Below are 21,635 nucleotides of genomic sequence, written 5' to 3' on the forward strand. Positions count from 1 at the left end.
GCTCACGCCTGTAATCCCAGCACTTTGTGAGGTCCAGGTGGGTGGATCACGAGGTTAGGAGATTGAGACCATCCTGGCTAACACAGCGAAATGTCGTCTCTACTAAAATACAAAAAATTAGCTGGGCATGGTGGTGCGCGCCTGTAGTCCCAGTTACTCAGGAGGTTGAAGCAGGGGATTCTCTTGAAACCAGGAGGCAGAGATTGCGGTGAGCCAAGATCGGTCCACTGCAATCCAGCCTGGCAACAGAGCGAGACTCCATCAAAAAAAAAAAAAAAAAAAAAAAGAATAAGACAAGTTCTCAGTAGGCCCGTGGACTAACCACCCACTACCCTTAAATTCACACAGGAACTGGCCTTTGGTCATAACTCTTCCAATTCTACACACCATTCAGTAGCTGCAGGTCACACAGGACCCGAGGGACAGAGAATCCCCAGCCCAAATGGGTTGAGGTTGTGGCGCACAGTGTCCCCCAGAGGGATGTCTTATCTCCATGTGAGAGTCACTGGGGCTCCAACCTGTCCCAGAGGCTGAGGCTGGAGTGTAGCAGGGTTCCCCCATGGCTCAGAACATGAATATCAGGATGCGGTTCCCTTAGGCGGCGTCCTTATTGGCACCCCCGACAGGTGACGTCCACCCTGGACAGCCGGACTTCCCAGGTGGATAACAGCCATCCTTGCCTCTCCAGGCAGTGGGGGATACATCACAAATTGGAGTCATACACACGACACTAGAGAGACGGAAGAAAGATGATGCATTTTGGTGGTGATGAAGGTGGGGGCAGTCTCCCAGAGCCGGGGACTCCCGAAATTGGGTTTGGTTCTAAACTAACTACATAATCACACTGATGCATTCTTCTATTGGCTGACTCTGCCTCACCAAGAACTCCACACCCCTGGAAAATCCCTCCCAGGATTGTCTGGGAGGCCCAGGTGTGTCCCTGGGCACAGGATCTCGGGTGCTTAGCTGGGCCCAGCACTTTCTCGGGGCTTCTCTGCTGGGTGTGTGCTTTGGAAGCAGAGCTCAATGAACCCACTAGAAGGCTCCTTTCTCATTTAACCTCTTGAAGTTTCTCTCCTAAAACAATTCCAGAACTGCTGTGTCACAACAGGAACAGGAACCACATAGGCCATCTCCTATCAGCAAGCTTTTGATATTGTCACTCCCCCTCAGAGGCCCCCTCAAGACCCCAGGGAAGGGGATGAGGAGGAAAAGGCAAAGGTGAGGGGATGCATAGTGAGGGGCCCTCCTCCTCCCGCCAGGGCGGCAGGCTCCAGGTGACACCGGTTCCCGCTATGAGCAGGGATAGGCACCCCACCGGGGCCAGAATGCTGGGGAGGGCAGGCGGTCAGCAGCACGGGTCAGTGGCCAGCCTTCTCCGGCCATATGCCAGCCCTCTGCTCCAGGGCAAGAGTCCACACAGTTCAGCAGAACTGGCAGAATGGGGCTGGGCGCGGTGGTTCACGCCTGTAATCCCAGCACTTTGGGAGGCCAAGGCGGGCGGATCACTTGAGGTCAGGAGTTCGAGACCAGTCTGGCCAACATGGCGAAACCCCGTCTCCACTAAAAATACAAAAATTAGCCAGGCATGGTGGCAGTCACTTGTAATCCCAGCTACTCAGGAGGCTGAAGCAGGAGAAGTGCTTCAATCCAGGAGGCGGAGTTGCAGTGAGCGCCATTGTACTCCAGCCAGGGCGACAAGAGCAAAACGCCATTAAAAAAAAAAAAAAAAAAAAAGACAGAAAGAAAAAAAAAGAACTGGCAGAATGGAACCCAAGCGAGCACCAGCCTCCCAGCATCCCCCTGTCAGGGTGCCCTAACCTTTCCTTAAAGCAAAAAAGAAGCTGGAGAAACTAGCATTCCCCCTAAACCACTGAAATGTAGTTGGAAGAAAAAAAAAAAAAACCTGCTTCCCAGCAAAACAGGAAGAGCAGGAAGAGAACAAGTTGGCACAGAGCTGAGAGATGACAGACATCACACCAGAGCTTTGCATCTCCTCACATCTGCTTCGCATTCCCTGGAAAGAGGTGTCCAGGCGAGGGGCCCGCGGGAGCCAGAAGCGCCCCTGGATTTTATCTGCAATTGCCCAGGTGTCAGTTTTCCCACCGTGGCCTTGGCCACCCCTCGTCAGTCCCGCAGACCTTGCTGGGGGCCCCTGGCCTGACAAGCCAGACTGCTGTGGAAGAAAGAAACAAACACTCTTCTTTAAATCATTGTATTTCCAAGTGTCTTTGTAGAGAAGCCCTAAGTAACTAGCAGACTAGAGGGCAATGGCTCCCTCTGTCTTGTGCACCCGTCTGTGAGACGGTATCCAGGCATGGAGTTTCCAGCTCTTTCCGTTTTAATGTACAGCCTGTTGCCTCTCTGAATATACATCGAGGAGGCTGCATTGCAGCAGATTGGAGATGCATCTGCCTCTTGGCCCTCGGAACCTCACCCAGGGCTCAGCCTCTGCATCCAGCTTGCTGTGCCAGGCCCCTTTGCCTCTGCAGTGAGTTGTCACCGGGGGCCTCCTCCCTGTACTTGGATCAAGGCCCAGGCTCTCCTCCACGGCCTGCAGGGCCCTGCCTCCCTCGCTGACCTCACTCTCTGTGTCCACTCGGCTCCAGCCCCACTGGCTTCCTTCTGTCCCTCAGATATGTCAGGTGTGTCCCTGCCTCAGGGCCTTTTGCTAGGAAAGCTCCTCTCCCAGATCTATGCAGCCGGCTCCTTTTCCTGGTGTGGGTCTCATCTCAGATGTGGCTGCTCTACAGGCCGGCCCTAGCCACCCTGCTGAGCACCGCACCCACTCCTCTCCTGTTCCTCTCCACCGTGCAACCCTATTCAGCCTCTTCACAACACGTATCTGACCTGAAATCACCTTGTCTTGTGTGTTTTTGTCTGTCTGCTGCCCCCATAAGAATCCAAGACTCTTGAGGGCAGGGACTCTGTCCGTCTTGTTCTCTGCCATGTCCCCAGCTCCTAGAATAGTACAAGCATATGATTGAAGCCCAGTAAATATTACTTGACTGGCTACCTAGTGTCAGGCCCTGTCCAGTGAACCGGAGGCACAGGGGGCCCTGCGCTCAGGGAGCTCATGCTTTGCAGGGAGGTGGCAAGTCACCAGGAAGAACTCTCCAGTGTTCTTGACACTCTATACACACCCAAATGGGGCAAAGGAAGGCCGTTCTCCCAGTTCTACCTGAGAGGGCCAGATATGGCTTCATACAGGAGACCCCAGAACTGAGTTTTGAAAGATGTATAGGTGCATCCCTGGTGAAGGTACAAATGTGTGGAAAAGCGGGGACCACCCTGGAACAGCAGGTGGTTCAAAGACACCCAAGGAAGAAGGTGTGCAGGTTGAGGGTACAGGGCGTAGGGACATGGGGAAGAGCCGCTCTGCCACGAGAAAGAGAGCTCAGGCTTCCTCTAGAGACAGCAAGAGCCGCTGAGAGGTTTTTTCACTGTTGATATTTTGGCTCCTTCAATGTTGAAACATCTTAAACAGAGGAATGACTTGGTCAGAACTGCACTTCCAAATAATCCCTTTGCCAAAATTGGCGTTTCCCGTGTCCCTTGCCCAATCATGACCGTATTCGGGCATATTTCCAACAACTCTGCTGCCCTCTTTCTAAAAATAGCGAGCCTGTCTTCAGAGGCACAGAATTTCACAGCGCAACGTTTCAGAAGGAACTCTACATGTTTCTATTCTTTGGAGCTCACACTGTCCCCTGAACTCTCGTCTCTGGCTTCTTTGTCCACAGCTTCCTAGGTCAAATAGCATCACGTGGCTGGTCTCGTTGGGCAGCAGGAAGAGATAAGGGAAGGGCATTAAATGGAAGAATGAAAGTTTCATTCATCTCTGAGTCTTCCACATTTGGTAGAAAGTCAGTATCCTCAATAGTAAAATGGAATAATAACAGCATCCACCTCGTAGGATCCTTTTGAGATCAAATTATTAACACCTTTTCTCTGATCAGGTAGAGATAGAAAAGAAGAAAAAATAAATAAAATAAATTATTAATACTGAATGTAAAGCTCTCAGAAGAGTCCTTGAAACATAATGAGCTCTTTTTTTTTTTTTTTTCTTTTTGAGACAGAGTTTCACTCTTGCTGCCCAGGCTAGAGTGCAGTGGCGTGGTCTTGGCTCACTGCAACCTCCACCTCCCAGGTTCGAGACAGTCTCCTGCCTCAGCCTCCCAAATAGCTGGGATTACAGGTGCCCACCACCATACCAAGCTAATTTTTGTATTTTTTTGGTAGAGACGGGGTTTTACCACGTTGGCCAGGCCGGTCTCAAACTCCTGACCTCAAATGATCCTCCTGCCTCGGCCTCCCAAAGTGGTGGGATTACAGGAATGAGCTCTATAAGGAGTTCTATACAAAGTGTTAGCTGTTGTTATTTTTGGCCAATATAGCTTCAATTTCTAGAATTGGTCCAATATACTTTCAGTGAAAGAAAAATTTGTAAGTGTATACGTTGTGTGTGTGTGTCGTGGGGATGGGGTGTGATGTTCATCTCTCTTGAGGTATAACCTGGCTCAGGGCATAGATAAACATACACTTCCACCATTGCAGACTTGCTGTGTGCCCAACACAGTTGCGGATGCTGATATATATCATATGTTGTTATCCTTACGATAATCCTACAAGATAGGAATGATTATCTCCATTTTACAGATGAAGAACACTGAGGCTCAGAGAGGTTGATGATGAAAAGTTGCACCGCTGAAATTCATCCGTGTGCACATCCATCTGTCCGTGCATCTCAGTTCCTCCAGGGCAGGAATCCCATCTTTTCTACTTTGCATTCCCAGAGCCCATTGCAGGGAAGGCGAGAGAGACGCAGTGAGCAGTTGCTGGGCCTGAATCCCTATACATGTTATATGGTCAAAATTACTCTTAACAGGCCCTTCAATGGCACATCCAACAAATATTAATTGAATATATATATATATGTGTGTGTGTGTGTATATATATATATGGGATACACACTGTGTGCAGGGCCCTGTGCTAGCACTGGAGAGAAAGTGGGAACCAGATGGGCAAAGTCCCTGCCACTGTGGATCCTGGCGTCTAGTGAGGGAGTCAGGCATTAAATAAATGGTTCGCATTAAACAAACCATTCCTACAATGCCAGATTGTGTTAAGGACCAGGGGGAAAAAAACAGACATTGTAAACCAAAAAGTGTCTGAGACAGTCCTCGAGCAATCGAGAAGCTTATTTTGCCAAGGTCAGGGACATACCTGGAAGATAGTGAATTTGGGTCCTGAGTTTGCATTTTCCTTTCCCATCTACGGGAAGAGAGGGTGGTGGGTAGGAGTTGCGGCTCCTTTACATAAGGTCGTCAGAGGAAATCTTTCTGAAGAGGTGACGTCTGAGCAGAGATTGAAAGAACTGAAGAAGCCACCGTGCCACCCCTGGGAGAAGATGGGACTGTTCTAGGCAGAGGGAACAGCAAGGACCAAGGGCCTGGGGTGGGAGCAGCTTGGAGTTTACAGAGCCTATAAAGTACCATACTCAGCTGCTGTGCCTCAACCCTCCACAGTAACATCTGTTCCCAGCTCAGATCCCCAGGGGTCCCTGTTCTATGTTCCCCCAAGCCCACCCACGTGCCTTTCCTCCAGCAGCCAGCATCTACAGCTCTCCTTCCAAAGGCCATCCCCAGGGTACTGAAGCCACTTTGCACACAGAGGCAGAAAGCAGCACGTGTCTGGGGGATCAACATTCCCCCCACCCTTGCCCTGTAGCCTGTAACTAGGGTCTGGTGGGTGGGGGCAAATATTGAGGAATAACTTACTTTCCAGATCCCCTGAGGAGTGAGGCTGGGGCCACCCACTGCAGGACTTTAGCTCGACGCCTTGCTCTCTGCTTGCTTCCTTCACTTTCCTATCTTGCTTCACTCATTCCCTTAGCAATCTCCCCTGGGAACAGTTCCTTAATAAGTCACTTACATGTGACTAAGACAATCACATAATGGGTTGAGTTGCAGCAATGTGCAGTGTATAGTGATAAGGACATCTGCAGAATATCATTTTACATTTTCTAAATGATGGAGACAAGTGCAGAGTTGACTCTCTGTTGAGTTAAACGTCCAGCTGATGCTACACCCTCCACATTCTAACCCACACCCCAGCACTCCAGGACCTCAAATCAGGGACAGAATGAAGGCCTGTGGCCTGTGGTTCCAAGCTCAAGGCACTGACTCCTGGCATCAGGGAGAGGACAGTCCATTCTGGAAAGTGGACTTGGATAGATGTTCAATAAGACGGGAGCTAAAGCACTCTTTCCCGATTCTGACACTGTCCACAGCCTTAAGAGACTCTGTGCCTCAACTCTGCCAGGCTGACAGTCGAAGCCTGGGACAAAGCTACCTCCTCCCATCCCTGAGACCCTCCTTGCCCCAGGTGCAGACAAACCCTGTTTGGCAAAGGCCTCACTCTCCATCCCTGGAAAGCCCAGTTCAGCACCTTCATTCCTTGATTTGTCCCACAGACATTTATGAGGCACCCACAAGTGTCTGATGCTAAGGACATGGAGGCATAGCCCATGAGTCCCAACCACACCCAACTGGCAGAAGTCACATAAGGTAAGATGCTCAGAATTCTGCAGGTGCCTTTGTGAAAGGAGTGTCTGGCCCAGGGATCCCATCAGCTTTAAGCATGAGCTGTGTGCCAACTAGGGACCCTTGAGGTCAGTTATTACAATAATAGCTGTGCGTCCCCTTTTCAGTGTGACCTTGCCACTCTTCCCATCCAGGCATGGAGTCTCTTTCCCTGTTCCTGAATCTGGGCTGGCCTGATATATTAGTTTGCTGTGCTCTACCACTAATTGCTTAAAGCAATACCCCTTTATCGTTTCAGTTTCTGTGGCTCAGAAGTCGAGGCACAGCTTCACTGGAGTCTCTCCTCAGGGTCTCACAGGCTGAAATCCAGGTGTCAGCTGGCGCCACATCCTCATCTGAAAACTCAGGGTTCTCCTCCAAGCTCAGTGGCTAGTCACAGAATTCAGATCCCTGTGATTGTAGGACTGCGGTCCCCAGCTCCTGGAAACCACCCACCACCATTCCTGCTGCATGGCCCCCTCCACAACATGGCAGCTCTTGCCTCTTCAAAGTCAACAGGAGAGTGATTCTGCTGCTTCCAACCTTTCCCCTTGGGAGAGGCCTGGACTGTCTTTCAAAGAGCTCACCTGATTAGGTTAGACCAAGATAAACTCCCTTTTGAATAAGTAAAAGTCAACTGAAAGGACCTTAATGATGTCTACAAAACCCTGTTTGTTTGTTTTTGTTTTTGAGACAGAGTCTTGCTCTGTCGCCCAGGCTAGAGTGCAGTGGCACAATCTTGGCTTACTGCAACCTCCGTCTCCCAGGTTCAAGTGATTCTCCTGCCTCAGCTTCCCGAGTAGCTGGGATTACAGGTGTCCACCACCACGCCTGGCTAATTTTTGTATTTTTAGTAGAGATGGGGTTTCACCATATCGGCCAGGCTGGTCTCAAACTCCTGACCTCAGGTGATCTACCCACCTTGGCCTACCAAAGTGCTGGGATTACAGGCAGGAGCCACCACGCCCAGCCTGTTTAATCAATATAACCTAGTCATGGGAGCAAAATCCCAACACATTCCTTAAGTCCCTCTCATGCTCAAAGGGAAGGGATTATATAGGGTATGTACACGGGGTTGGGGGAGGCAGTAACCTTGGTGGCCTTGAAATCTGCTCACCATACCTTGTGACTTGCTTTGACCAATAGAATGCAGTGGGAGCAACGTTGTGTAACTTCCACGGCAAGACCTTAAGAGGCTTTGTGTGTCTCTCACCTTATGTGACTCCTGGAACCACGTAAGGAAGCTTAAACTAGACTATGAATGATGAGAGACCAGGAGGAGAGAGAAGCCCAGCCAGCATCCAGTACTATCACTCCAGACGTATGCGTGAAGCCTTGGCCTTGTCTGTGACTGTGGCCACACCAGTTACCCTACACAAGAGCAGGAAAGAGGACCATCCAAGGTGCCCATCAAACACAGAATCATGAGAGATAATAGATTATTGCGTTTTAAGCCACTAAATTTTTGTTTGTTGTACTACAGACTTTTTTTAATGAAAGGAAGGTAAGTCTCAGGACCCCCAAATCACGAAGCCGAAAAGGAAGTTGTTGGCTGGGCGCAGTGGCTCACGCCTGTAATCCCAGCACTTTGGGAGGCCGAGGCGGGTGGATCACAAGGTCAGGAGATTGAGACCATCCTGGCTAACACGGTGAAACCCTGTTTCTACTAAAAATACAAAAAATTAGCCGGGCGTGGCAGTGGGTACCTGTAGTCCCAGCTACTCGAGAGGCTGAGGCAGGAGAATGGCGTGAACCCGGGAGGCAGAGCTTGCAATGAGCTGAGATCGCGCCACTGCACTCCAGCCTGGGCGACAGAGTGAGACTCCGTCTCAAAAAAAGAAAGAAAGAAAGTTGTTGCCTTTCTTGGGGTTGAAAATTGAACCCCAGAAATCACTAAGTCAAGCTGGGGACTGCATCAGGTAAACTTGGCTCCCATTTTTTCCCTAAATAAGATAGCTACAAAGATTAAAAAACTACATATCTCCTTCACAGTTTGCCCCCAAGGAATTTCCATGTGGGCCTCAAGATCTTCACCCTGAAACCGTTGTGTTGAATTTCGCCTTGGCAATGTAAATTGACAGTTTATCTTCACAGATGGTGGGACAAGGACAGAACTCAAAGCCACCCCTCTTCTCACCTGAGACGAATGCATATTTGATTGCTTCCTCTGGCCTGTCGCTTATGTAAAAACGCAGATTCAGTGAGACAGGCTGAGGCATAAGTGACTCTTCCTCTACCCCTCCTCACATGTAAATTGTGTATTCAGTGAAAGGCTGACCAGACTCAAAATAATACAACCTTTTGTCTCTTATCTACCTATGACCTGGAAACCCTCACTTCAAGTTGTCCCGTCTTTCCAGACTGAACCCCACGTACATCTTAAATGTACTGATTGGGCCGGGCACAGTGGTTCACACCTGTAATCCCAGCACTTTGGGAGGCCGAGGCAGGCAGATCACGAGGTCAGGAGATCGAGACCATCCTGGCTAACACGGTGAAACTCCGTCTCTACTAAAAATACAAAAAATTAGCCGGGCGTGGTGGCAGACACCTGTAGTCCCAGCTACTCAGGAGGCTGAGGCAGGAGAATGGCATGAACCCGGGAAGCGGAGCTTGCAGTGAGCGGAGATCGCGCCACTGCACTCCAGCCTGGGCGACAGAGCGAGACTCCGTCTCAAAAAAAAAAAAAAAAAAAAAAAAAGTGCTGATTGATGTCTCATATCTCCCTAAAATGTATAAAACCAAGCTACACCCCTATCACCTTGGGTACATGTCATCAGGACCTCCTGAGGCTGTGTCCCAGGCACGTCCTTAACCTTGGCAAAATAAACTTTCTAAATTGATTGACATTTGTCTCATATAGTTTTGGTTCACAATTTCATAGGAAACTGATTTGCCGTCTGTCTGGGCAACAAGTCCCACAGGCTAAGAGATCAATTTTTTTCCTTCATGATGTTCTACCAAACCTCAGAACTACAGACTGTCAGAGGTAGAGGGGATTTTTTTCTCATAGCATAGAGACTATCTTCTCCAGGGGCTCATAAACAAGGGAAGGGCATGTGAGAGGTCCATAAATCTCTCCGAAATTTTGGAATGACTTGAAAAGAACAGATTTTCAAAACAGTCACCTGCAGCTGGTCGCAGTGGCTCACGCCTGTAATCCCAGCACTGTGAGAGGCCAAGGCGGGCAGATCACGAGGTCAGGAGTTTGAGACCAGTCTGGCCAACGTAGTGAAACCCTGTCTCTACTAAAAATACAAAAATTAGCCTGGCATGGTGGCATGTGCCTATAGTCCCAGCTACTCAGGAGGCCAAGGCAGGACAAATCACTTGAACCTGGGAGGCGGAGGTTGTAGTGAGCCAAGATACACCACTGCACTCCAGCCTGGGCAACAAAGCGAGACTCCATCTCCAAAAAAAAAAAAACAAAGTCATCTGCCAAAAAATGTCATAGAGCACTAAAAAGGGCCAGTTCCTCCCCCATTTTTGAAGTTGAAAAACTAAGATCCAGAGAGGAGAAAAGGACTTGGACAACATCATACGCTTACCAAAAGAAAAGGGACCCAAGCCTGGCTGCCCGCATTCCCACTTCATCTGATCACGTCCCTCCTCTACTCAAAACTCCCTCACACTTCCCACTGCCCGAGGCAAAGTCCAAACCTATCCAGCATTCAAGGCGCTTCCCAAGTTAGGCCCAACCCATCTTTCCACTGCCATCCTCTGCCGTACTGCACCAACCCAGGCCATAGCAGACTTCTTTCCCATCCCCAAAACACACTCTCAGGCTCTGATGTGTTCTGTTGTTCAAGCTGACACATCCACCCAGGACACCCTTCCCATTCTTCACTCATAGGCCAATTCCCATTTGTCTTTCCAGCCCCAAATCAGAGGTCTCCACCTCTGAGAAGGCCTCCCAGTCTCACCTCCAGGCAGTAGGTTGCTCCCCCATGTCCACCCCCAAGACATCCTGTTCAGACTCTTATGGTAAGCTTACAATGCCTCCCCCAAAGATGTCCATGCCCTAGCCCCCAGAACCTGTGGATAGGATACCTTACTTACCATCCATGTTACCCTATGGTAAGAGGGTCTTTGCAGATCTGATTAAGTTAAGGAGGTTGAGATGGAAAGATCATTCTCAATTATTTGGGCAGACCCAATGTAATCACAAGCGTCCTTATAAGAAAGAGGCAGAAGCCAGATGCGGTAGCTCACGCCTGTAATCCCAGTACTTTGGGAGGCTGAGGCGGGCGGATTACTTGAGGTCAGGAGTTCGAGACCAGCCTGGCTAACATGGTGAAATCCCCATCTCTATTAAATACAAAAATTAGCCGGGTGTGGCGGCGTATGCCTGTAATCCCAGCTGCTCGGGAGGCTGAGACAGGGAGAATTGTTTGAACCCGGGAGGCAGAGGTTGCAGTGAGCGGAGATTGTGCCACTGCACTCCCGCCTGGGTGACAGAGCAAGACTCCATATCAAAAACAAAACGAAACAAAAAACAAAAAGAAAAAGAAAAGAAAAAGAGGCAGGAAGTGAGCAAAGGGATCGTAGAAACAGAGATTTGAGTGATGAAGTCATGAGCCAAGAAATGCCAGCAACATTTAGAAGCTGGATGAGGCATGGAACAGACACTCTCCTCCAGCCTCCGAAAAGGGACCAGCCCTAAGGATACCTTTACTTGGGCCCAGTAACACTGATTTGGGACTTCCCACCTCCAGAGTCATCAGATAACAAATTTGAGTCATTTTAAGCCACTGAGCTTGTGTTAATTTGTGACAGCAGCAACACGAAACTCCTACACTTTTATTCTAGCATTAGTCACACTGTGCTTTTCTCACTCCACTGAGAACTCCTCAGCCTGGGGCGCTTTTGTTTCCTGATGGTTTAACACAAAGCCTGGTGCTTCACAAGGGCTCACAAACACTGCTGAATGAATCAACAAGTGAACTCACCTGCTTCATCGCCCGCATGTCTCCCTCAGCCCAAACACACACACTCTCATACCCACTCCACTCGCCGGCCCATCCACCACCACCCACATCTCCCAGGAGGACATTTCTATTTTTACCACAGCAGCTCACCTTGGGCTGGCCAGCAAATAGGTGTTTCCCTAGAACATACTTATTTTAAGTGAGGAGAGGGATTTCTTTCAAGGTAGTAGTTGGACAAATCTGCCGGGAGGAAAAGACTAACATTTTGATATGGTGGATTTGAAACCCAAGAATTGGCATCGTAGCACAGAAACGTAAAAATCTTTCCTAATGAGCCATTGATGTTCACAAGATACAACCCTGACTCTTCACAATCCCCATTCCTCCCAACCCCATCTCAACCCCAAGGTGGTCACTGGAAGGATGGGGAAATCTGTATTTAATGACACTGAAAGATGTCCACTTTATAGCATTAAGGGAGAAAAGCAGATTCCAGAACAGTGTGAATAGCGTGATCCCATTTTGTTAAAAAATCAAATCTACAGACAATGTGTATGTATATACATATACATACACAGACGTACACAGGTGTACGTAAGTTCATGTAGGCATAAAGCAGAGGCTGGAAGATTGGTGAAGATGTTAACAATGGTTTTATGGGAGTTATGGACAGTTGCTTTTTTATCTGTATTTTTAAAAATTGTTTTACAAAGAACAAGACTACTAACATAATAGGAAATAAAGTTCAAGTAATTTCAACATTTAAAAAGTGGAGCGTTTTGCGCGGCAGGGCTATTTTTCGTGTCCATTCCCGGACAGCCCCAGCTCGATCCCCCGCCCCTCCCCAAGTAGGAAGCTGGGGTCTGGGCTCCCCAGAGCAATGGCGGAAGCTTCGCGCAGCTGCGGGCGGGGAGAGGGACGCGGCCGGGTCGGGGGGCCGGGAGGGGTGCTGGGAATCGGAAAACACAGATATGACCGCGAAGGCGGCTTCTGCCGAATAACCAGATGAAGACCCGCTGTGGGCCCAAGGTGGGGTGCAGGGAGACCCGTTCCTGCCCGCGGTCCCTCTCCCTCCCTCACTGCCACACCGGACCCGCCGAGTCCTCCCCGGTCTCCCGGGCGAGGGCAGGTGTCGCCCGAGACCCCGGCCGCAGTCAGATGCCCACGGTCACCCAGGCCTTCCTCGGCCCCATTAGCTGCACACCCCTTTCCTGCGGTGGCGTTTTTGTTTTAACTCTTCTGAACTGGTTACAAAACCACACTCCCACGAATACATAAATAATGGATGGGGGGCGATGTTTTAAAGAAATTCCCGCAAGGCCTGGCAAGGCAACAGCAACTGCATTTCTGCTGCATCATTTTTAACTGTTTGCAGGCTACTGCGGGAGACGCGCGTTGGCGGAGAGACTCCGGCTCCACAGCCCTTCTCCGCCCGGGGCCTGGTGAGACTCGCGTGGGGATTAAGACGCGAGGAGAGGGTGTCAGCGATCGGGCGCCAGCAAGATGGGGGAGGGGGTTATAAGCGTAAGGCCGCAGCGTGCCCACAAGCCGGGTACCCATCGGGTCCGCCGGCAGCTGCTCCCTCCGCCGGCGCGGCTCCTTTAAGAGCCAGCGCGCGCCCCCGCCCCGCTAGCGCCGACTTTCCCTAGCAACCGCCCCGGGAGAGGGGGAGGTCCTGGCAACCGCGCGCCTGCCGCGAGGATCACGTGACGGCCCGCAGCTGGAACGCGAGCGCGCGCCCCGCCGCGCTCCCGCCCGCCGGGGCCTGGGCGCTGCGGCGCGTGCGCGAGCGGTGCCGCACCGGCCGCGGGCGCAGGGAGTATTATGGGCTGTGGGTGCCGCTGAGCAAGATGGAGCTGTCTGCAGTGGGCGAGCGGGTCTTCGCGGCCGAATCCATCATCAAACGGCGGATCCGAAAGGTGAGCCGCCGCCCGGGGCGGGCCGCCGCTGTCCGCAGCCGGAGCCGGGGCCGGGAGCCCTCGGGGCGAAGCGGTCCCGCTAGCCCGGCTCCCTCGCCCAGCCCCGCGCCGCCGCCTCCTCGCGTCCCCGCATCCTCCCCACCCCCACCCCCGTTTTTCTCCCCTCTATTTTTCAGGGACGCATCGAGTACCTGGTGAAATGGAAGGGGTGGGCGATCAAGTGAGTGTCGCGGGGTCCGGGGGCGTCGCGGGAGGGGAGGCAGCGGGCACCGGGGCCTGGGGTGGGGGTGCGCGCGCTTGCTCTCGCCGCGTGCCTGTCCCTCTCTGGTCTTCATCCTGATTTTGAGCGTTTGTGACTCGGCAGGTACAGCACTTGGGAGCCCGAGGAGAACATCCTGGACTCGCGGCTCATTGCAGCCTTCGAGCAAAAGTGAGTTGTTGGGGAAGCTGGCAGCGAGGCCGAGGCTCGGCTGGGGCGCCGCGCGGGGAAGCGGGAGAGCCGGGGAGGGCATCGCAGAGTGGGGCCCGGGAAGGGGCTCTTTTTAACCTCTGGTGTTTTTCGGCCGCAGGGAGAGGGAGCGTGAGCTGTATGGGCCCAAGAAGAGAGGACCCAAACCCAAAACTTTCCTTCTGAAGGTAACCTGGCCCAGCCCCAGCAGCATCCCCTTCTCGGGCCCCCAGCCCCGGCACAGCACGGGGCCTGGAAGGGAGGGACAGATACGCGGCTGCCCAAGCGGGCGGGCCTTTCCAGAGGGGCCCCAGCTGGGCAGGGGGTGGTTGTGTGCCCCCCCAGAAGCCCCTGATGGCAAGCCTCAGCCAGCTTCACCTTCAACAAGAGGGTCCTGGGACTGGGGATAATCTTCCCTGTTGAAACCAGAGTCTGAGGGTGCCTTTAGGGCTCCAGGAAAGGGGGTGGCTGAGGAAGGTAGGGGATGCCCATGGGAAGGGGGCATTTGTTTGAGCTGTTATGACTGTGCTGGGAGTTGGAACCCAGGGGGAGAGTGAGTGGGGTCCCACCTCCTGTCAGGGCACAAGGAGAGGATTGGGGGACCACCTGCCTCCCTGCCCCCAGCTTCCTCCGTTCCCTGTCTTTCAGGATTTGTTCTTCATGGCTCCCCTCCTTTCTTGGGGATCCAACTTGAATTTGACCTCAAAATCACTTCTCTTTGAATTTATCACCCAGGCTGGGCCACTAACTTTAGGGCTCTGAGCCTTAGTTTCCCCCCACTCCCGGCCATTTCTGGAGGATGAGGATGTGGGAGTGAGAGCATAGCATATTAGCCTCTGCTAGGGAGGGAAGAACTTCCAGAGGAAGCCATCTTGGAGGATTTGGGTTTTTATTTTATTTTGACAAGAAAAAACAGAGTCTGGGAAAGGAAGGGCAAGATGGCCCTAGGTGGCAGGCAAGGCTGCAGGTGGAACTCACTGGGCCACCTGTCTCGCTGTAGTGCTACACATGCCTCAGGGCCCCCTCCCACCCGACAGCTCGTGACTTTGTGGGAGGACTCTTTTTTGGAGAAGAGAAGCAGAAGTGAAAGAAATGTGGGTTTCCAGAATTTCATATTTTTATAAACCCCACCCTCAAGCGACGCACATCCTAGGGGATCCAGGGAGTAACCTTAACCCTGATGCTTCTCCTGGGGAAGGATGGGCGGAGCAGCTGGAAGGCTGATGGGCTGTGTGACAGTCTCTCAGTGCTGCTGGGGCACCCTCTAGCGGTGAAGCGAGTATGACCATGAACATTGATACACAAAACGCCTTTTTTCTTGATAGTTCTTTTGGTTCCTGAGCTGGCTGTGGGCCTAATACAGGGCTGAGCCCTCAACAGTCCAAGAAGTGGGGAGTAGTATCCCCATTTCACAGATAAAAAATCAAGGCCTAGGAAGGGAAAGTGACTTACCCAAGGTCCAGCGTCCTGGCTTCATCCTGTCTCCTTTTCTTCATCTTGTGCCTTGAGGAGTCCATGTCAGGTTAAGGGGGAACGGCAGATACACACAGGAAACTATGGAGGCTGTAGAGTTGGCGTGGCAGGGGATAGAGATGCAGATAGGAGAACTTTTTTATCTGGACCCTAAGAAACAGGTAGCCTGAGAGAGATGTGGATATTTGTGAGGGGCTATGGAGATTAGCTTGGGCCGAATACATTGCTCTGGGACTCCGTGGGAGGCAGTATGGCAGTCAGCAAATTACGCTCCGTGCTTTCTGCCAGGAACTACTGTGAAGCAAACAGGAGCCCACGAGATAGCTTCCATCCCCCGTTTTACGCATGGGGAAACGGGGTCAGAGGTGTCCAGTAACTTGCCCACAGACATGGGGAGAGGCCAAGGTACAGTTCATGCCATCTACACCATCTACAGTGCATGCCAAGCCCGCAGAGCTATGCCTGTCACCTGGTCAGGGTGCAATAACCATGTTGGCTACAGTTATTTTTAATTCACCAGGCAGACCCAAGTCCCCGATTTCAAGGAGTTCTCCATGTGGGGAGGAAGAGGAGGGGTGAACCCTTTAAAAAATAATAATATATAGAAAGTATAAAGTAAGAAATAACAATGTATGCCAAGCATACATTGGAACAAGATCACTGCTTATAAGTCCACCACCCATAGGTAGGTCTGTTCAGTTATTTGCTGCATGCCAGGCAGTGTGCTGAGCAGGTGCCATGTACTCTCTGATCATCACAGGAGCACCTGAAGTAGGCCCTGTGATGGTCGAGCAGATAAGGAAAGGAGACTCACTGAGCCAGGGTTTCTTTCTGGGCCTGCTGTTTGCCCACACTCTTTGCCCCTCCCCCAGGGACAGTCCATCACCACTGGACTCTTGGAAGCATAATTGCAGAAGTCAGGAAGCTCAGGCAGCTTGCAGGAGTAAACACTTAACTTTCTGCGAGTCAGAAAGTGTGGGGATGCACCTGCAGAATGTCTGCCTACCATGCCGAAAAAGTCGGGGCTTTTCCCTGCCTTTGTGTGGGAAGGGGTGTGAGGGGCCCAATCCCTGGGAGCTGGGCTGGCAGCATTGGCGTGGGCAGGCCCGGCTTCATGTGCTGCCACCTAGTGGCGGAAGGGACTGTTAACCAAGCAGCCCCAGGAGGCCCCAGCCTGGGCTGGGAGGACCACGTGGAGTCACAGTCCCTTCTCCCATGGGGGTGAAGGCCACGTTCTAAATGAAGACATCTTGCTTAGCCAACAAATAAGCCAGCGAACATCTGTCCTGGGAGTTGTGGTCCAGTGTCATCTAGTCTTGTCTGAGGGGCATATGGGCTACCTGCAGGTACTAGTTAAGCATCCAGTGCTGTGGGGCGTGGGAGGTAGGGAGACCTCACAACAGATCCCACCTTCAAGGACCTCACAGACCAACCATGGGGACATGGCCTTCTTCTCGGTCCCAACCATCTCCCACCTAGATTGAGGGCAGCCGTCACCTAACAAGCCTCCCTTCCCCAGTAGGAGCCAGAGAATCTGTAAAACCCACGCCCCTTGTGGCACCCCCCACACACCCCAGCCTCTGTCCCCAGCCCTTGCTTTCAGTCCTGTGACTCCTTGCCATCTTCTCACACCACTGAGACCTTGCCCACAGGACTCTCTGCCTCTACCATCTGTCTGTCTGAGCAGGGCACCGGGGCCTCTGGAACTGTCTGGGGTGCAGTCAGGTCTCAGTAAGGACCAGGATTTTCTCCTACTTAGGTGTCAGGGCCAGGCTTTGATGTTTCATTCTTCAAGCCTGGGGTCTGTACTTCTCTGGGCTCTGTGGTTCTTTCACTGCACCAAATCACTTCCTGTTCCTGCTGCCCACCATCCTCCCTGTGATAGAGCAGCTCTCCAGGAGAGTCTGTGTGTGCAGCTGTAACCCCAAGCAGCTGGTGCCTGATGCGTCAGTTCCTTCCGTAGTAAAGAAAGGACTGGCCATGCAGACAGCTTACATCACCTTACGAGTCCCTTAGCCTTTCTCCATTTAGTGGCATCTGACAACGGGTGGGTTGGACTGGAACCTGGGGTCTCTTGAGAGCCCTGCGGCTTTAGAGAGATTTCATGCCTGGAAGGACAGCTGGAAGGACAGGCCTAGGAGCTTGGGGCAGTATTCCTGGCTGCCCACGACCTCTGCACCACCATCCTGCCCCAGACCATCTTGGCACAGAGAATAGGGAGTGGTCAGGCCCACCTCTAGGCCTGTCCCCCCCAAACTCACGTCTGACCAGGTTGGGTTCCAGCCCAGGCTTTGGGGTGCAGGCTTGGATTGCATTGGCACCAGTTCACTCTGAGCCAGGCACTGGGCAGACAAGTAAATGAGACCCATCCAGGGAAGTGTGGTGGCTGAGGTGCTGCCAGCTAAGGAGGCAGGCTGGAGCCGGAGGTCAGCCTGCTCACAGGTGAGAGAGTACGGGGCACCGGGGACACGGTGGCTCAGCAGGACTGGGTGCGGCGGAGCAGGGAGGACCCACCTCCTCCTTTCGGTCACCAGGAATGAGTCCGTGGAGGAGGCCCCGCTTGGGCTGGATCTGGCACAGAGCAGGGGTTTGGCAGGGGCTTCTGAGCAAAGGGCTGCCCTCCCAACACTGTGTCCCAGTTGTCCGTACTCCCCTGTGTCAGCAAGGGCAGCCGTGGAATGGCCCAGGGCCCTCTGTGGAGCTTGCAGTGGTGGTGGGTTGTAGAAGAAAACACAGTTTTGGAATTGGGCCTGGACAAGGGTGTCCTGACTCACACCTTGGAGTCGGAGGCAAATTGATTCATCTCTGAACCTCTGTTTCCTTTTCTAAGTCGAGGTCATGAAGACCAGTGATTCTCTTGCATGGTCTTGAGATCATTGGCTGAGAGGCTCTACTTAGGGCTGGCTGGCGCAGGGACATCCAGGGGAGGTCAGCGGGCAGCTCTGAGGTCCCACCCACCCCTCCCTCTGCCCGCAGGCGCGGGCCCAGGCCGAGGCCCTCCGCATCAGTGATGTGCATTTCTCTGTCAAGCCGACTGCCAGTGCTTCCTCGCCCAAGCTGCACTCCAGCGCAGCAGTGCACCGGCTCAAGAAGGACATCCGCCGCTGCCACCGCATGTCCCGCCGTCCCCTGCCCCGCCCGGACCCGCAGGGGGGCAGCCCCGGCCTGCGCCCGCCCATCTCGCCCTTCTCGGAGACGGTGCGCATCATCAACCGTAAGGTGAAGCCGCGGGAGCCCAAGCGGAACCGCATCATCCTGAACCTGAAGGTGATCGACAAGGGCGCTGGCGGCGGGGGCACCGGGCAGGGGGCTGGGGCGCTGGCCCGCCCCAAAGTCCCCTCGCGGAACCGCGTTATCGGCAAGAGCAAGAAGTTCAGTGAGAGCGTCCTGCGCACCCAGATCCGCCACATGAAGTTCGGCGCCTTTGCGCTGTACAAGCCCCCGTCCGCCCCCCTGGCTGCCCCGCCCGCCCCCCTGGCTGCCCCGCCCGCCGGCAAGGCTGATGCCTCAGCCCCGGGCCCTGGGCTGCTCCTGGCTGCTCCCGCCACCCCCTACGACGCCCGCAGTTCCGGCTCCTCCGGCTGCCCCTCACCTGCACCACAGTCCTCTGACCCCGACGACACGCCCCCTAAGCTCCTCCCCGAGACCGTGAGCCCGTCCGCCCCCAGCTGGCGCGAGCCGGAGGTGCTCGACCTGTCCCTCCCTCCCGAGTCGGCAGCCACCAGCAAGCGGGCACCGCCCGAGGTCACAGCTGCTGCCGGCCCGGCGCCTCCCACGGCCCCTGAGCCCGTCGGTGCCTCCTCCGAGCCCGAGGCTGGGGACTGGCGCCCCGAGATGTCACCCTGCTCCAATGTGGTCGTCACCGATGTCACCAGCAACCTCCTGACGGTCACAATCAAGGAATTCTGCAACCCTGAGGATTTCGAGAAGGTGGCTGCTGGGGTAGCAGGCGCCGCTGGGGGTGGTGGCAGCAGTGGGGCGAGCAAGTGAGGGGGTTCCACCAAGGAGGGGGGCTTGGGGGGGCCCTCCTGCCCGAAGTCATACTCTTGCTCCCACCCCGCCCTTGCCCCCAGCCCTCTCTCCCTGTGCTTTGCTTGTTTCAAATGGCTCGGTGTTGACCCAGGGATGGGGCTGGGTAGTTGGGGTCCCAGAAAACTAGGGGGTAGGGGCCACCCTGGAATGGGGCAGGGGAAGGGCACACCCCCTGCCCATGCATGGTAGGGCCCACTGGGTGGTTTCTGGAAAGCCCCAGAACCTACGGTTCCTCTGCCCCTTCCACATCCCACCCGTCTCTCTAGCTTGCTTCCTGCTCTCCTGTGCGGCGTCTGATTTCTCGGTGCTAACCTGGCAGCTGTGGGGCCCTTAGGAGACCCCCACTGAGGGTGGGCACAGTCCCTTTCCTTCCTGCAGATGCCTAGGCAGGAGGAGGGCTTCCTGCCTGTTTGGCAAAGCCCCAGGCAGAGGCCGAGGATGAGGCCAGACTCGGCTCCTCCCTCCACATCAGCCAGGGCATCAGAAGTTGGGCCAGGGCGGGGTCTTCCCTGCTGGATTTTGGATGAGGCCTAAGTAGACCCCCTATGCCCTGCCTCAGCCCTGTCTTTTTCCTAACCCCCTCAACGGTGGGAGGAACTGGCAGAGGGTGCGCCTGGCCGCAGCCTCCCAGCATCTAAAAGCCTCTTCAGTTCTTGACCAAAGGTGCTACGAGAACCTGCCGTGGAAACTTCAGTTGTGCGTCCGCCCTACTTGCCGTGTTTGTCCGTGGGTTCATACGTGCATTGGGTGCTAGGCCCCAGGCTGCCAGGTGGCATCCTTTACAGTTCCTTTGAACAGGGGCATTGAAGGCCTGGACCGCTCCTCGCCTCAGTAGGGCTGGGGACCAGGCTTGGGTCTGGAGGTTTGCTGTGGAAGTCACCAGGCTTCTCCTCCTGGCCCAGGTGTGCTGGGGGCACCATGCCCCCTACCCCTCTGCCCTCCTCGGGGTGGTCAGCCCAACCTGTCGGACCTTCACATCATGGTGGGGACCGAGATAAAGAGGGAGACCCCCTTCCAAGCTCCCCCTTCCTCCCGGTGTTTGGGGAGGACGCCGAAGAATCCATTCCCGAGGGCCTCCCAGCTTCTCCCCGCCCCTCTTTTGCTTCTGACCACGGAGGCTTTCTCATAGCCCAGCCTGCCTGAAGCAAGGAGCCTCCAGTGTCCTGGGCAGCTTCTGTTTCCCTCTGCTGCCAGGGAGCTGAGGTACCCATGCCAGTGGCAGAGGGCACAGCCCCAGCCTTAGGCCAGGACCTGGGAGGGCAGGCAGGCAAAGGCGAGACCAGAGGGGCTGTGTTCTCCAGAAGAATGAGGGTGTTGGTCCCAGGATTGGGACCAGCTGCCCCACTGGCCAGCCCTGGGCCACTTCCCGGGTCTCCGTTGTGCATGGGTGGCATGTTCCAGGCGTGACTGGAGCTGGCTTCCTGGCTGTGCTGCCTTGGGCCCCTCCCTCAGAAGCACGTTGGCAGGAGGCCAATCAGAACCCGAGCGCCTTTGGTCCTAAGAATGGGAGGTCGCCTTCCTTCCCAATCTCCCTGCCAGGGCCCGCAGTTGTGGCCCTAGCCCTCCCCTCCCCGGGATACAGAACGGGGAGCCTCGCAGGGTCGGGGCGGAGGCTGATCCTCCTCGGCCCTCCCTGCCCTGCCCTGTGTGTTGGCTTTGTGGCCGTCCAAGTGCCAATTGGCTTTTCCCCCAAATAAGGGCTGGTATTTCTCCTCTGTCCTTGGAGGTGATTTCCCCCTGGCCCCCTCCCCTAGGTGAATGATCACCTGGGTGCCAGTTACAGGTGTTTCCAGAGACCATAGAAATGTGTTTTCCTGAGAGTTCGTGTCATTCGTGACTTTTTTGTAAAGAAGTTGTGTTTTCAGAGGTGATTTTATGACAGGAAAGTGAAAGAATTAGTTTTGCAAAAAAAAAAAAAAACAAAAAAAGAGGAAAAAAAATAAATAGAAAAAAATATTATGGGATTCCTATGGGGGGGTGGGGGGAGAAAGAGATATTTAAGAAAAAATAGTAACGCAGTGATTGCACAGGTGAGGTGGCAATGTCAGGATGGGGCAGAGGCCTGGACCCAGCTGGCAGGTTCCCTGGCATTGCAGGCACTGTGGAGAGGGCCTGGACCCAGATCTCCACACCCATGCTTGTTCAAAGGGAAGGACAACAGCGGGTCCCCGGGGAGCTAACCCAAGCTGCAGGCCCCGGCAAGCTGAGGTTTGGGAGGGTAGGGTTGTCACTGGTGATTTTCTCCAGGGGG

General features: G+C 53.8%; 1 protein-coding gene across 2 annotated transcripts; it reads left to right on the plus strand.

The window, feature by feature from the left end:
• The first annotated feature begins 13,224 nt into the window (after positions 1 to 13,224).
• Positions 13,225 to 21,204, plus strand: CBX6 (chromobox 6). 2 transcript variants are annotated; one of them, XM_050806285.1, is made up of 5 exons: positions 13,225 to 13,431; positions 13,608 to 13,651; positions 13,796 to 13,861; positions 14,001 to 14,067; positions 18,329 to 21,204. In XM_050806285.1, the coding sequence occupies exons 1-5, from the start codon at positions 13,363 to 13,365 to the stop codon at positions 19,340 to 19,342; spliced, it is 1,260 nt and encodes a 419-aa protein (XP_050662242.1). In that variant the 5' UTR covers positions 13,225 to 13,362; the 3' UTR covers positions 19,343 to 21,204. The 2 variants fall into 2 exon arrangements, with proteins under 2 accessions (XP_050662242.1, XP_050662243.1); XM_050806286.1 differs by having other exon boundaries at positions 13,261 to 13,431; positions 18,383 to 19,365.
• Positions 21,205 to 21,635: the final 431 nt, after the last annotated feature.

The sequence above is a fragment of the Macaca thibetana genome, chromosome 10 (genome assembly GCF_024542745.1).
Source record: "Macaca thibetana thibetana isolate TM-01 chromosome 10, ASM2454274v1, whole genome shotgun sequence".
Classification (NCBI taxonomy): Eukaryota; Metazoa; Chordata; class Mammalia; order Primates; family Cercopithecidae; genus Macaca; species Macaca thibetana.